At 42.2% G+C, this 15,974-nt stretch overlaps 2 protein-coding genes across 2 annotated transcripts in view; one reads left to right on the top strand and one right to left on the bottom strand.

The window, feature by feature from the left end:
- rspo3 (R-spondin 3) overlaps positions 1–14,457 on the top strand; it is a 16,203-nt gene extending 1,746 nt beyond the window's left edge. Inside the window, exons 2-6 of the mRNA XM_020091215.2 lie at positions 3,792–3,986; positions 4,580–4,723; positions 4,918–5,064; positions 5,211–5,396; positions 11,788–14,457. Coding sequence (XP_019946774.1) covers positions 3,792–3,986; positions 4,580–4,723; positions 4,918–5,064; positions 5,211–5,396; positions 11,788–12,002 — 887 coding nt within the window. The 3' untranslated portion in view covers positions 12,003–14,457. The remainder of the gene's footprint in view (positions 1–3,791; positions 3,987–4,579; positions 4,724–4,917; positions 5,065–5,210; positions 5,397–11,787) is intronic.
- Positions 14,375–15,970, bottom strand: mdh2 (malate dehydrogenase 2, NAD (mitochondrial)). Its single transcript, XM_020091276.2, has one exon. It carries the CDS (start codon positions 15,796–15,798, stop codon positions 14,785–14,787), a length of 1,014 nt encoding a protein of 337 aa, XP_019946835.1. The 5' UTR covers positions 15,799–15,970; the 3' UTR covers positions 14,375–14,784.
- Positions 15,971–15,974: the final 4 nt, after the last annotated feature.

Here is a 15,974-nt window from a genome sequence, read left to right as displayed (position 1 = left end):
TGTATTTCATCTCCCTCTGCTCCAACATTATGTCTCAGGTCTTGATATATGTCCAGCTCTTTTTTTTCCACGACACTATAAAACAAGTATCAATAATGCGTATTTTTCTACTCTTCCCACGCACACTTTATCACCGAGGGCCTCCAGATGTGACCTGGGACTGAGTCTATTAGAGACGAGCAGTGATAGCTGGAATATTCCATGTTTCACTTGCTGCCTGCGTGGCTGAAAGCTGTCAGTGATCTACAATAATAGACCTTCAGAGTGATGCTTTTATCCCTGCCACCTGGGACTGAAACTTCTCTTTACGCTTCTGCCTCTTGACGTCTGATCACAGAGCTCGGGGTCTGAAGTTGATAGTTTTGTCGTCATTTTTTCCCTCATGACCACCAAAGTGGACTTTAGAAAAAACAGAGAGCTGCAGCATCTGGGGTTAACAGCGTGTTTATTGTGCACTTTTAAAGGGGTCTGGGGTTACCTTTGCTCTTGGCATTACTACTCAGTGGATCTGGATTTTGCTGTTTAGAATGGTGGAGCATAATTACACTGCAGCAAACTTACACATAAACACATCAGACAAGAATCCTGCTAATAAAATAGAAGGAAATGTATCTACAATATGTGGACTATTGTGACTATATATATATATATATATATATATATATATATATATAGTCACAATAGTTGTAGAATCTGCTTTATACTCTATGCTGAATCGAGGCACACAGATTTTCACTTACCTTAATATTACAGCGTCTCTCAACATAATGTGAGGGGGGAGACAAGGTTCTTCTCAGAGAACATGTTTTCCTAGTTTATGCGATAAGACTGAAAACAGATTGTGCTTTTTAATAAAATTTCCAATCTTATTTTACTCTGAATGAATTCGCTCCTATGCAGAATAATTCGAAATTTGTTTTCAATAGTCAAAAAGATAATATTCTCACTTAAGCGTTTATCCACACGCTGAGTCACAATGTGATTCAGCTCCACAGATGCAGTGGCAGCACTAAAGCTTAATTCATTGCCGTTTAAGGAAGTTAAAGGTTTGGTTCACATCCTACTGGGAGGAGGAGTGATCTGCCATGTCGACCAACTCAGTGCCCATTAATTGAAGAGGGCTCCTAAGAATGCAAACTTCCTCCGAGGGTTAGGGTTAGGGTTAGATATCTAACACTTCCCGAGATGTCAGGGAGGATGGAGGGATTAGTTGGTGAAGGGGTAAATGAGTACAGACTTTAGAGGGGAAAGAGGGGGGTGGGAGTCAATGACCAGTCGGTTAACAGGCCAAAATTACAATGCAGAGACAGAACCCGAGCTCTGAGCTTCCTGCCTGTTATGATACATCCTAAAACTGGATGCTAACAATGGTAATGATGTTCATACTCACACACACATTTTTAAATAGACAAGTCATCATAAAGGAGGATGAAGATGGATGAATTTAGCTCTTGATTTAATGTAAAATATGTGTTATGTAAACGTCACATGATAAAACCCTAAAGAGGCTGGCATTTAACACTTATGGCATTTTTTTAACCTTCCGTTTCATTGCCTGATTCTATTTTATCCATCTGTGTGTGTGTGTGTGTATGTGCGAGTGCTGGCATGTGATTTTGTTTATTCTTATGTGACTTTGTTGGTATGTTATGCAAGACACCACTGTCCAACTGAGGTTTTGTTGGTGCAAGTGCGAGGGCAAGGCTAAATTCCTGCGCCGCAAGACTTATGTGAATCAGGGCGGCTTGGCAGAAACACATGTGGGCAAATGGACAGCAGTTGTAAAGATTGTCGAGATATTTTAAACAAAGTACCCATGATCTATGGTAAACTGGCAGCTAAACTTGGAGAAAAAGAAAAGAGGGCTGGCCTAAGCCACTGGCATAAAATGCCAAGGCTGGTGAGGAAAACCAAATCCTCAGGCACTTACGGGGGTGGCTCCTGATTTGTCGACCATATGCAGCTACTGAAACTTACAAACAATGTCTCAATGTCAGTAGCCTCTGCCTGGATTTAACTACAGCATGGCATTTCTATCAGAGGAGTAAATTAAACACATTCCCTGATAAAGACAGTGACAGAGTAATCGTAACATCAGGACCAAGAGCTAAAAACGTCCTCTCTGATCAACAGAGTATGGAAACTGTCATGTGTCTCTTGCGGTTTTCAGTACATATACACATCCAACCCTCTTTGTTAATGTTTTGTCCACCAGTGCAAACAGATACTGAAATGACATGATATACAAGCCTTTCCATGAGAGTGATTGCACGAGAATTTATTTCTTCCTCTTTAATGCTTCCTCTAATGTGAGAAAAACTTGAGTTTTATAACCTTTGGATTTTTTAAATATGTTTTCTAAATACATTTCCTGTTACTTGGAAGATATTAAAAAGCTGCTAAGATACAATGAAAATAATTCACAGCTGTATCGACCAGGGTCTTTATCCTGCTGGATCATCTCACAAATGACTGAAGAGAGGAGGCTGAGAAGCCAACTGTATCATATATCATCATAATCTAAACATTAAATTACTTATGCACATAAACAGAGTTGTAAACATGACATAAACGACTGTCATTAGCACTGAGCTATCAGTCACAATTCTGAGATAGCAAGTGATCAGTCCAATACTGTAATAAAATACTAATAAATGTAAATGAATAACCCATCATGATGCAGACACCTTTCCTTGTTTATCCTTTGCCCTTGTGACTTGAAAATATGACAACCACCTGGAGGAGTTATAGGTGGGATTCAACACACCAGTATCACAATATTACATTCTCTGTGAGCTATGCAACATAAAATTAATCTTTCAATAGAATAGCACTCAGTAGAGCCATACCTCAGCCAAGGCTTTCACACCCTCATAGCTATCAGTTCCCTAAATATGCCTGTTTTTCTTCATCAAAAACCATCAATTATACAACCGTGATCCACATCCAAACCAAAATTCAGGTTTTGTGAAAATCTGTTCAGTTGTTGTTGTGTAATTATGCTTTCAAATAGACAAACATACAAACCACCCAACAAACAAACAGATGGGGTGAAAAAATATTTCCAAAATCAGATATGCAAGTCACTGAGGTGTTGGTGCCGCTATTGTAGAAAAGCATGAGCAGTAACAGTCTGACCTGACAACTCCACTGAAACCACGTTGTTTAAAATAGATAAACATGGGTTGAACTTTCCTCATCAAGTTGTCAGCCTGTGATTTATGTAGCAAAAAAAAAATCATCAAGCCATTAATAAAACTATAATATTATATTATTGTATATGATAGAATCCAGTGTTGACCAAAGATTTGAAGCTGCGAGTACATACATATTAGTTTTAGTGGCAAAACTAGAGTAACTTGGTTCAACCCAATAAAAATTTTACTTATTGTATAGGATGTAAAATTGGTCTCTTGGGTCTGCATTGGTTTCCCTGGCTGAAAAAAGAGTAAGATGACACTGAATACATATTTCCAATCTTAAATGTTTAAGAGCCAAATGATTTATGTTTTATAGAAACGCTTCCAGGAGGTGACTGAGTTCAACCTTGGCACCAACAAAAGAGGAATTCCTGCTATGAGCTTTTAATAAGTGGGAGGCTGGTATTACAAGCATATAGTACAAGCACTTCCAAAGTGGTTGGCATTGAACTGGGGCATTGTGGGCCAATATTATGCATTATCTAAACAAGTTATGCATTTAAACAATTTCTACTTTCATAGTTAAAATACCGTAAAAAGTCGTAACTTTTTAGTTTTCATGTGTTCAATAATTCATGTTCCTGTCTACAGAGATCTCTGGTGTGAGCTCAGGGTGCCAGCAGGGTGGGTGTCTGACCTGCTCTGACTACAATGGCTGCCTGTCCTGCAAGCCGCGCTTCTTCATGCACTTGGAGAGGATTGGGATGAAGCAGATCGGGGTGTGCATGACTTCCTGTCCTCCAGGGTTTTATGGCACACGCTCGCCAGAGAGAAACACCTGCACAAGTAAGCTAGAGTTGCATGTATACCTATGTTTTAAACGAACAGGAGTCTGAAGGGGTGGTATCAGCTGCTAGACTAATATGTAATCACTTGTCCTCTGAATGGATGAGCAATAAATTCAGTATAATCCTCTCTCATAACAAGCACACACAGAAAAGTATCTCAAAGTTGTCTGGAGGTAAACGTGGCCTCTTAACACCGTGTTTTACAAACACAAGACAAGCATGAGCTTGGCCTCTGGACACTGACAAATTATATGTACACTTCTATTCAAGCAACAGTTCAAAACCTGCTCGTGAAGTAAGGCATTATGTATACACATGTATGTCCTCAGTAACTGGAAAACCTGAGAGTAGTGAGCTTGGTAGGTGTGATTCTTTTCAGTGACATTAAATCAAATCAAGTGTTGCTTCACATAAAAATCATATATCACCAGCCTCCCTGCAAGAATCTTCCTGCAGTGACCTATATTCTGTACTCACACACATGCGCACACATATACACTGACACTCTGTTCATTTAACATGCAGTACACACGCACGGTAACTTGTTGGGTTTAAATAAACCCTGGTGGTGGGTCTGTGCTTCTCTGTCAGAGTGCAGGTTGGAGTGCGACTCCTGCTTCAACAAGAACTTCTGCACACGCTGCCGAGCAGGATTCTACCTTCACCTGGGCAAGTGCCAGGAGAACTGCCCCGAGGGGCTGGTCCGCAGTGACACGCAGAGAGAGTGTGTTCAAAGTGAGTGCCCAGAGATCACATTTAAAACATGGGATTTGCCTTTCAGCTCTGCTTACCTTCTTTATATCCTGATATTGGCTGTATACAATATACTTTGGATTGAAGCTTAATATTTAATAGTGCCTGAAAAATGTTTTTGTGTTGAATTTGACCTCAATAATCACAATCACATAACTGTGCTTTTGTTATTGCAGGGTGCCCTGCAGAGTGTGAGTCATGTGTGAACAGCGAGACATGTACACAGTGTCGGCCAGGCCTGTACCAGCTCAGTGGGAGGTGCCACCATGTCTGTCCAGAGGACTACGAGCCCAATGACAAGCTCATGGAGTGCACGCCACAAGGTCAGTCAAGAATATGTAGCCATCAAAGATGCCTATTCTGTTGGTGGGAGCCTGTGCCAAGTTTTTGTACCTGCAGGCGGCAAAGAGAGAAACCTCATTTCAAACTTCCCACCCTCACTTCTCTTTCTCTACTTTCTCCTGGGCAGTGCACTGTGAAGTGGGTGAGTGGAGCGAGTGGAGCCCCTGCTCTAAGTCCGGCAGAACCTGTGGCTTCAAGCGGGGCCAGGAGACCCGCACACGGCAGGTCCTCCAGTACCCATCACCCTTCGGTAATCCCTGCCCTGAGATCTCGGAAATCGAAGAGTGTCTTGTCAAGAGAAGGAAGTGTCCAGGTAAATAAAACATTAGCGCCACTGTGGCGTTGAAATATTTCTATGCTTCAGTATGTGTCAGACCCTGAGTCAAGATCCTTCTGATCCAACATCAAAAACAAATATGTAAAAAAAACATAACTGAATTTTCAAAATGGGAGCATACTTTACACTGCCTGCTGCTTACACTAGTTGCTGCTGACCCATCGTGCTCACTGCCAACTTTGTATTTGTGACACATGGCACAATCTACTCTATGAATTCCAGACCTTGCCGCTTCAGCTTGTACAATCAGAGCTGGTCGTTCTTCCGCTCAGGACTATGACTGTTTACTCAGAGGATTGTCATTGTGGTCAGAGTGAGGACAGTGGGGGAACACACATGTGGGATGTTGCAATGGGTCTGTTGTGTGTTTTCCCATGAGACCTCTTCAGATTTTTAAACAGTAAAACCGCTTTCACTGCTCCTATTAAACAGGGAATAGCGTGATCATTTCCAATGAATAGAGTGAAAACTGCTTTCAGACGTCTCTTTATAAAAGCCAGTGCTGCAGAGCATTTATGATCACTTTGTGTTATGTGCGCAGTGCATGTGTGTGGTTACTGAGATGGTTGGCGGCTACGGCTGGTTGTTTTTAGCCTGGGTTCTGTAGTGTTAAATGACAGATCGCAGACAGGGTAGGAGGCTGAGATCCAGCCCCCTGGGGCCTCACACTTACAGAACAAACACTGTGTCTGTATGTGTGTGTGTGTGTGTGTGTGTGTGTATGTGATTCCTTGCATGTGTACGTGTCTGTCTGTGTATGTGTGTGTGTGTGTGTGTGTGTGTGTGATGCAGCAGAAACAGCCAGCTCAACATCAACATCCTCCCCCTGGGAGGCACGCGGCGACCAGGGGATCAGTATTGGTTTATCCCCACAGCTGCCAACACACACACTAACTTGCACACTCACGCACGCACACACACACACACACACAAACCAACACATGCATCAAATCAAGATACTGATACACTCTCTCCATTTCAAACAAGTCAGACAAATGCACAATTTCACACTTGCACACTCACTTGCACACACCAAATTAAGCACACGCACACTTACACACATACACACACACACGCACACACACAGACTCTTTGTTCCACTAAAATAACTACACAACTGTTGGTGTTGGTGGTAATTTGTGAAACGAGTTAACTGGGTTGACCTGACTTGTAAGACAGACTGTGAAATGTGCCCTCTGGTAAGCTGGCTATCCCCTTCTCTCTCACTTTCTATCTATATCTCTTTACTGATCCATTCCTCACACACACACACACACACACACACACACACACACAAACACACATACACACACACACACACACACACACTTCCTACCACACCAAAGACAACACAGACCCCATATAAGCTCCCGGTTGGCGCTCCCAGTCAGTCAGTTGGGCCGAGGGTGAGACTTTAGCGCGGAATCGACGGCTCTGTTGATTTAGCCAGAATGTGGTGAAGAGTGGGGGTTACACAAATATGGAAAGAAAGAGATAGAGAACGAAAACAAAAGCAAGAAAGAGATAAAGAAAGAAAGAGAGAAATAAAAAAGAAAGAAAGGTTGCGTACAGTCTTATACTCTACAGCCCTCGCTCATTGACTTTGGCCACCTCCCACATGTGATTACCAAGTTGCTCCCCACTCCAACAGCATCCGTGGTGAATAAGGCCTAATTATCTGCCTCGGTGCATCCTCTCCTTGCTGTTTACGTTACGCACACGCTACGAGGTCAGTGGTCCGACCTCAGAGAGCCCCCGGTAATCCTCCAGCAGCCCTCAGACACTGATACATCCTCCTACTCTTCTTCTTTTTCCTCCTTCTTTGCACTTTCTCCCTCTGGTTTCTTCTCCCCCTCGGTCCAGCCTCTCCCTCTCCCCATCCTTCTACTTGCTGAATCGCTTCACTCCTCCACACGAGCACTACAGAGTCTCTGCTCATTTGTCTCCTGTTTCTGCTCCTCTCATTCAGATATACATAGATCTTTTTTCAGCTCGGAATAGTTTTAAATTCCCTCATCCTTAACCCAAAGTACCTCCAAGATTCTGTAAGATCCTTCGTGTGTTTTTTTCTCTTCCTCCTTCTGCCTCCATCTTATAAACACTATTTTTCCTACCTTTGAATATACAAGGAACATTTTTGGGATCTCTCTGCCACACATGTTTTGATTTGACTTAAACCATAAACTTGTGTCTCAGATATAAAAAAAACTTCAGTGTGAAGAGGTTTAAAGGCAACTTTTAAGTACAAATATTAAGTGCATCCCATATGTTAGTAATACATTTTAGGTGCATGTAAAACAAATCAAAAATCAATTTCAGTCTGCTTTATATCTTTTTTTTCTCATCAAGTTTCCACCATATGTGTGCACAAGCTTGACTATCCTAATCCAGAGCCCCTTCTTCTCCTTTAAGAAGAACTAATATTTTGGGTTTTTACTTTCTTGCAGACAGTTTGATGAGATGACTGGTTCGTCAAGCCCTCAGCTCTTACAGGCTCCAGTTATACAGAACAATAGCAAAATCACAACTTGTGCTTGGTCCTCATTAAACAACCAATGAATGTTTTAAAAAGGGCTGGCCAATAAAACAATAACAATAATTATTGCAACATCATTTTCCTACCAATATAACAAAAAGTCAATATTGATAATATGCCAGTGCATTGTGCAAGCATGGTGAGAAGGTGTAATACTTCATTGGTTCAAATGTTCTACCTCAGATTTGTACAATGTTTTGCTGTTTATCAAGTGCTCATAAAGAAGAGTTTAAAATCATAACCCTCACCCTTTAAACTTAAAAGAAATGATAATTTGACATATATCGATATCGACTGAATCATTTTAACTTGACAACCAAATTGCCCGGCCCTAGTTTTTGAATTACAGATATCATGTCAGAAAAGTGGTAAAACTGTTGGAAACATGCTCACATGTTAAGCTTCGAGTCAGAAAAAAACTTGGCTCTGTTCCTCTGTTATCAACGGCCAGAGATTGTGAATGTTTACACACACATCCTCATCCACCTCCATCACTCTCATGTTAACACTGGCTAATTTGTCCTTTGATCGACCTGCTGTTCACCTCTCTATCTCTGCATGTGCCCTCTGCAAACCTCAGGCCCCTTCAACTCCTCCGCACACACACACACACACACACACACACACACACACACACACACACACACACACACACACACACACACTCACACACACAAAGAAATGCAGCCTACAGTTAGTAAGCTATAGCACCAACCAGTGATTGATGGGGGATTGTTACATACACAACCCCACTCTTGACATCCTGGCGGCCATGCTGCAGGCATTCCACTTGTGGGACAGCCCATAGCCTTTAATCCCGGCCTGGCTCCCGCCAAAAGCTCCCCGGACGACAGAACGCCTGCCATGGAGGATGTGCCACTATTAAACACCCAGTGAGGCACTAACCACACATACACAAACACACACCTCCACTTACACTCAGTGCCCCTTTGCTCCCTAATTTGATCCCTCTCTGTTTCCTCCTCTCACTTTGTTCATTTTACACTCTCTCTCTCTTCTGCTGCTCTCTTTGTTTCACCGTCCCTGTCACTGACTGCATAGTGTCACATTCAGTAAAGCCCCTCTCTGTGTGTGTGTGTGTGTGTGTGTGTGTGTGTATGTGTGTGTGTGTGTGTGTGTGTGTGTGTGTGTGTGTGTGTGTGCTCGGTAGAGTTAACTGAGTCCTGCCCTCTGTGAATGTGCTGTAACAGATTTCTTGAATTTACATTATTACAACCAGTGACAATGCAGCGGGTGTACTCTATAGTGGTTGTTAAAGTTTGCAGGCAGGGTTTATGGGGAATAACACAGGATGAAAAGGATAACAGATTTCTGCATACATTCCTGCTCATTAACTAGAGATTATAGGAAATGTTTTTAACTTAGGATAAATACTAACCAGTGCAGTGAATGTGGCACAGTGTTCACAGAACTTGAGAGACGTTAGAGTTGATGTTTTGATTGGATTCAAATTTATTACAATTTGACACAAATTTAATTTATTTGTACTGTATTGGTCATAATAAATCTTTCAGAGCATCTTTGTACGAATAACAATATCTCAGATGGAGCATGTAATGCAAATGGGAAAAGATGGATTCACATCCTATAATCAGAGTGACAGGTTATTAAGGGACCTTAGAGATTTATAACTGCTATTATATCATCATTATTGTGTCACATTCTTCTGAGCTATTGCTTGACAACAAATTTGAAAAAAACAATTTCTAAGTCTGTGTTGGTAGTTGAATTTTTAAACCATGGACAGAGGCTAGCTGTTTCCCAGTGTGTCAAGTTATCGTGCTAAGCTAAGCTAATGGCCTCCGGGTTTTAAATCATTAACCATCATGAAAAGAATAAATGTTCATCTTTATATACAGTCTATGGTGCAAACTGGACAAATGTAAGGTCCTAAAATGGGTATTTACTAAATGAATGCAGTACATGACATATGTGTAAATGATACATTAAGTTCTAGACAGATTGATTTCCCAAAACACTCACAACAGAATTACCAGCTGGAACTTTTTAAGAAGAATGTATGCAGCTTTTGCATCCTTGTCTCTGCCAAAACAGGAATAAGTGATGATTTCCTCACTGTTGAGTAGAGCATATAGTTCCATTTTTTCATTAGGAATGAAGAGAAGACTTTTCTCAAACTTTTACATACAAATGAAGCCTTTACACCATGAACATAAGCTCCAGTTCACAATGTAAGTGAGGATTTTCATGTTCTGTCCCCAAAGCCAACTACTCCTTCACTTCATGGTCTCAAAGTATTGACGACATTGTTCAACATAGAGTTTAAAAAGATGCCCATCAGAAACCGTTCCAACAAACCGATTGCAGGTTGGTTTGATAAACACTCTGCTAATCATCTCAACACTGGCATGGATTAGGTTTCTCCTCTGGCTCGACAAAAGCACGGGGGCTACAGTATGACTAATCCACTGAACTTGTAAATAGTTATGGTGTCAGGATAGTGAAAACAATGAGAGTGAAGTGGACTTCCTGTGTTTATAGAGGACGCGGGGCAGACCCTGAATGAGTCAGTGCACCAGATTACTCCTTCAATCCATTCATCCATCCATGTGTTGCTTTCACTGTCGGTTCACTTCATTTTTTTTTTACAATTATCATGTGAACACTGTGTTTGTGCATATGTTACCATACACATGTATGTCCGCCTCCCGTCCACGCTATCTTTCATTATTTCTCAAAGATGATGAAAACTTGGGCAGGTAGAGTTTAGTTAGCTAGCTCAGAATTTGTAGATTACACTTGGTCCAATCAGCCTGGACATGAGGGCAGATGGGAGGGAGATGATGGGAGTATAGGGGCCAAACATGAAGCTGACAGGAGAAACAGAGAGAGATCTCGTTCGCTCTCTCCCTGTGTCTGTGCCTACTGCCTACTTCAGCAGTTTCACAATCCCCGACTGGCCAGCCAAGCAGCCAAGCAGGCCGTGCTGCTCCGCTCCTCTCACACATGAACAGCAGCAGTACAACAACAGGAAAGGGCCTCCTCTGCTTTCACTTGCAGGTCCTGTATCCAGCCTCCCTGGGGGGGGGGGGGGGGGGTTCGTTATTATCGTCAATAGCTGTAGCTTTGGTCGAGATAAAACTTCAGCATTCCAAAACTCTTGGTTTTGTTTATGAGATGGTGTAGCAAGAACAGATAAAGTGGAAGGGAGGGGGCGTTATTTAAAGGTTTGCTATTTTGGACAAAGGGCTGCTCATCACAGGGAGAGGGCTGCAACAGCTGATAGTCTGACAATGTGGCAATTGTATGCGACGAAAGACTGACATCTACTGGTGAACCCAGAGCATTGCAATAACCGATGTCTCACTTTAAAGGAGGACTGCAGCCTGTAATGTTTTACAGGTGTTTTTCACATATACACATTTATTTTAGACATTTTCTGTTGCTGCATCTTTTCACAGCTTTCATATCAAATGAAAAGAGTGGAGAGCGATTAAGAGAATTCGTCCTCCTTTTTTAACTACTGGTAGTTGGTAACTTAGTTTGAGTGGAAGACCTTCAAACAGACAAGTGATATTCTCCATCTTGTCCTATGTTTAAAAAAATACAAAACCTAAAAATAGCTTCCTTTGAATCAAAGCTTTAAACATACTTTTATCATACTGCATTATGTTTTCTTATTATTGTGATGGGGGGTCATGCTTAAATTTCTTCAGGTTTGGTGTTTTTTTCTTTTATGACTGTTCTTGTTATTTATGTGTGAGTGTAATGTGAGTAGTGCGGTACAAATTATCATATGATGATTAAGATGATGATGATGATAATTTATGCCATTTTCCCATCTTCTAGGAGACCGGAAGAAGAACAAGCGAAGAGAACGGAGAAATCGCAAAGATAAGGAGAACAACGAGGGGCGACGAGAGAGGAAGAGAGAAAGGGAGCGAGAGAGGGAGAGACAGCCAGGTGAACGTGAAGACTCTGATAACAGGAACAAAACAGAGCACAGGCACCGCAGAGGCCACGACACAACACCAATCTCCCCCAAAGAAGGCCTTTTACAGTAGTGCTCTGATGCCTCCCCACCTTCCTCTTGTTCTCCTCCCATTCTTCATCCTTCCAAAAACTCCCCCTCCCTCACCCATCGTTTGCCCACCTCGCCCCCTCTCTGCAGGGGTGTTGCTGCTACCTGTATGATTTGAAAATACTGTTCGTGCACAAACGGGCTGGGGCACATTCAGCCACAAGGCTTGGGCCACTCTGGACTTTAGAAAAAAGGTCTTTCTTTTTTTTTTTTTTAACCCTGTAGCCTCTGCTCCTTCACTTCCACCACTGCGAGGGACTCTCTAATGAAAAGTGCAGGAGACACTGCTGAGACTGCTGCTGGGACTGAGAAGTGTCTGTGATCATGTGGAGGGCTGGCAGACAGACGGACAGAGACGTTACACTATGTGCTTGTTGATATGGTTATTTAATGGGGCCTTGGTACAACATTGCGCGTCTTGGTTTTTGAATGTAGATTTTGCAACATTATGTATAACAATTGTTTATTATTATTGTTCCTGTTCTTTAGATCTCTTTATTTTATTTGGTGCATTGGATTTGTATGGGAAAAAAAATACAAAAAAAGTGCAGTTTGCTCTTGCCATCTTGTGATATCTTCATAATCACTGCAAACAACAGATGCAGAAGAACCTGAGGAGTATGAGCAACGGAAAACCATTAACATGTGTTTTGTATGTTTTGGACAAAAGCTAGTTTTATTCAGATAAGTGATCTAATCTACCACTGGTTTTTCTTTTTGTGTATATGGAATCTTTGCTCTCAGTAAAGCTCCATGACATGGAACCAAAAAGCACCTGTATGTCAAATAAAACTATAATGGGTTTGTACCTGCGTCTGTTATCCATTTTCTCATCTGACAGACATATTGTTCAGTCCAACTGAATATGATTAAAAACCATATTGGGGTAAAGCTGAGTTCAAGCAGCACCTACTTGTTGATTTAAAGGAAACGGGTTGCCAGGTCCGCAGAATTAGGCAACTTTTGAAGTATTGCTACTGGTTGAAATGTTTGTCTTTGTATAATTGCATACAGTTTATTATTGCAAATAAAAAATAGGTCTGTGAGGGTGGTGACTAGTTGACTGATGCACAAACTTTTTGTTTTCTCTTATCTTTTTCTTCTTCCATCTTGCCTAGATGACATGATATCAAATTACTGCAGTATTGGCTTATCTTATTTCAGCTGAAACACCATATCATGTTAATGCACGACCAAACAGGTTTTAATATCTTGGCTCATTTGTGTGTACTGTGTATTGTGAGTAGCGATGCTTTTAAAAGGTTGTGAACCAACATAATTATGTGCATCAGCTAAAATAAAATAGACAAAAATGCAAGAAGTTGCACAGCCTATTTACACTTGGAATCAATATAGGTTTATGATTTAAACATAGTGAAGCAACATGACGAAGGTGTTTAAATAAGGTATTGCAAATGCATATATATATATATATATATATATATACTGTATAAACAGTACATTCATGTTATCCAGACAGGGTGGAGGAGGAGAAGACAAACTAACAGTTTAGTTTGTGCATCTGTTAATTGGTCCTCACATTTACAGAGCTATATATTATTCAAGATACTGTCTATAATTATACAAGGACAATTAAGGACCTAGGTTGAGGAAGTGTTTCAGGTAAATTGCTTTTATTTATGCTTTTTTGTACATACAACACAATGATAGAAATGCAGTATGGTGGTAAATCTCCACATATATATACCGTATATACATACATGCATATATTGAGTTCTGGTATTGGGTTGTTTTGTCACGCAGACTATGTTAACCTGACCACCTCCTCATTTGGATGTTAAATAATCTTCGCACCTGTCAAAACAATTGTCTGAGTCACTGAACTCTCGAATATTGATGCCAAATTAAAAAGATATAAAAAGTTAACAGTAAATAAAAATGTTGTTTTGTCCATGACAGTAACCAAAGGCTGATGACTTTCTCCCTTCACACACCTACAATAAACTATTGCGAATCATTAACAATGCTGTTGTGAAAAAGTTGAAGTGACCTGTTCTTTTTATCAGACAATACCCACAATCCCTCCCTTCATGTTTACAGAAAAAAGTAACCATGTCAAACCTTACAGTAGGACATATTTTCAAATTTAATACATTTTAGTGTATGCTTAATCTGAATTACATCTTTAATAAAGTTTTGTACATTTGAACCCAAATTATTTCAGTGCTTTGAATGTTTGTCAATTAACCAGTTTCTACACGAGGCATGAGGGATCATCACTGTATCTGGTTTAAGTTGTTTCATGAAGTGTTTGTTCAGGAGCATGGTTTCAGATGTATGCAGTAAAGCAGAATTATTTGTGTGTAACAAAAAAATAAATAAATAAAGGATCAATTTCTTTAAAGCGAAACCATTTTATTGGTGGAGTAAATATTTTTGCTCGGTAACATCTACTCACAGCAGGCATGGTGACAGTATTTCCTCCCAGTTCATTCAGCACAGACATCCCCACTATTTCAGGCTGTACATGAAAATATAGTGAATTTTGTTGAAAGTTTGACATTTGTAAAATATAGATAAGCCACAGTACAGTATGTACACAAACCTTAGTTGCTAAAACAAAGTCATGTTTGAAAAGGTAAGGGACATGATACAATGAATGAGGACCGAGGTGACGATCCTACTGCTAAAACAAGAAGAGGAAACACTGTGACAGATCTTGAGATTTACCCAGATGCCATTTTAAGTTAAGACAGTGCAAATCACAGCTGCTGTTTGTTTTCCACTGACTAAACGCCCCCTTTTCACTTCATGTTAGCCACAAATTCCTCGCCCTTCTTGATTGAACCCTTCAGCTCGTCCATGGCGTCGACGACCAGCTTCTCCTCGAAGGCGGACAGCTTGCCCAGTCCAAGGTTCTTCTCAATGCCGTTCTTCCCCAGGAGGAGAGGTGTGGAGAAGTACTTGCACTCAGTTTCCTCGGATCTGACATAGGCGCACTCCACAACACCCTCCTTTCCATTCATGGCATCCAGGACGGAGAAGGTGAAGCGGGCACCTGCGTAGGCCATGGAGAGTGTGGCAGATCCGGCTCCAGCCTTGGCCTTCACCACCTCTGTGCCAGCCTCCTGGATCCTGGCTGTCAGGGCAGCCAGCTGATCAGCTGGGAACTCTACTTTGGGTGTGCACTGGGAGATCAGGGGGATGATGGTCTTTCCTGCGTGACCTCCAATGACTGGAACATTGACGCGGGCCGGGTCAAGGCCTTTAAGCTCTGCCACGAAGGCGTTGGCTCTGACAATATCCAGGGTGGTGACACCAAACACTCTGTTGGGGTTGTAGACGCCATGCTTCTTCATGATCTCTGATGTAATGGGGATGGTGGAGTTGACGGGGTTGGCGATGATGCACACCATGGCCTCGGGGCAGTTACGGGCGCAGGCGTCGGCCAAGGTGGCTACGATGGTGGCGTTGGTGTTGAAAAGGTCGTCGCGGGTCATGCCGGGTTTCCTTGGCACGCCGGCGGGGATCACCACGACGTCGCAGCCCTGCAGGGCAGCATCCAGCTGGTCGGGACCCATGTGGCCGGTTACGTGGGCCCGGGTCTCGATGTGGCTGAGGTCGGCGGCCACCCCGGGTGTGTGGGCGATATCAAAGAGGGAGAGCTGGCTCACCAGTGGGCTGTTCTTGAGTAGCAGGGACAGCGGCTGGCCTATTCCGCCCGACGCTCCTAGCACCGCCACCTTGGCGTTGTTCTGGGAGGAGGTGGACAAGCTCCGGGCCAGGCCGACGGCGGGTCTCACTGCGCGGGAAAACATGTTGTTTCTGCTCCTGCTTTACTGACTTCGACGAAAATGGAATCTGTGCTGAGAGCTGCTCTCCTCTGTGACACCAACGTCCTCTAGCCACGAGCGAACAGGAAGACGCGTGAACTGTCATGCGTAGAAAATAAAGGTCGTACGAGTTTTACGTCACACCTGCGTCACTGCGCAGC

This window comes from Paralichthys olivaceus, chromosome 13 (genome assembly GCF_024713975.1).
Source record: "Paralichthys olivaceus isolate ysfri-2021 chromosome 13, ASM2471397v2, whole genome shotgun sequence".
In the NCBI taxonomy this organism is placed as follows: domain Eukaryota; kingdom Metazoa; phylum Chordata; class Actinopteri; order Pleuronectiformes; family Paralichthyidae; genus Paralichthys; species Paralichthys olivaceus.
This window is presented reverse-complemented; position numbering and strand designations above follow the sequence as displayed.

What these genes read in the sequence shown, in the direction of transcription:
- mdh2 (XM_020091276.2), bottom strand. Translation starts at nt 15,798, where the DNA reads ATGTTTTCCCGCGCAGTGAGACCCGCCGTCGGCCTGGCCCGGAGCTTG.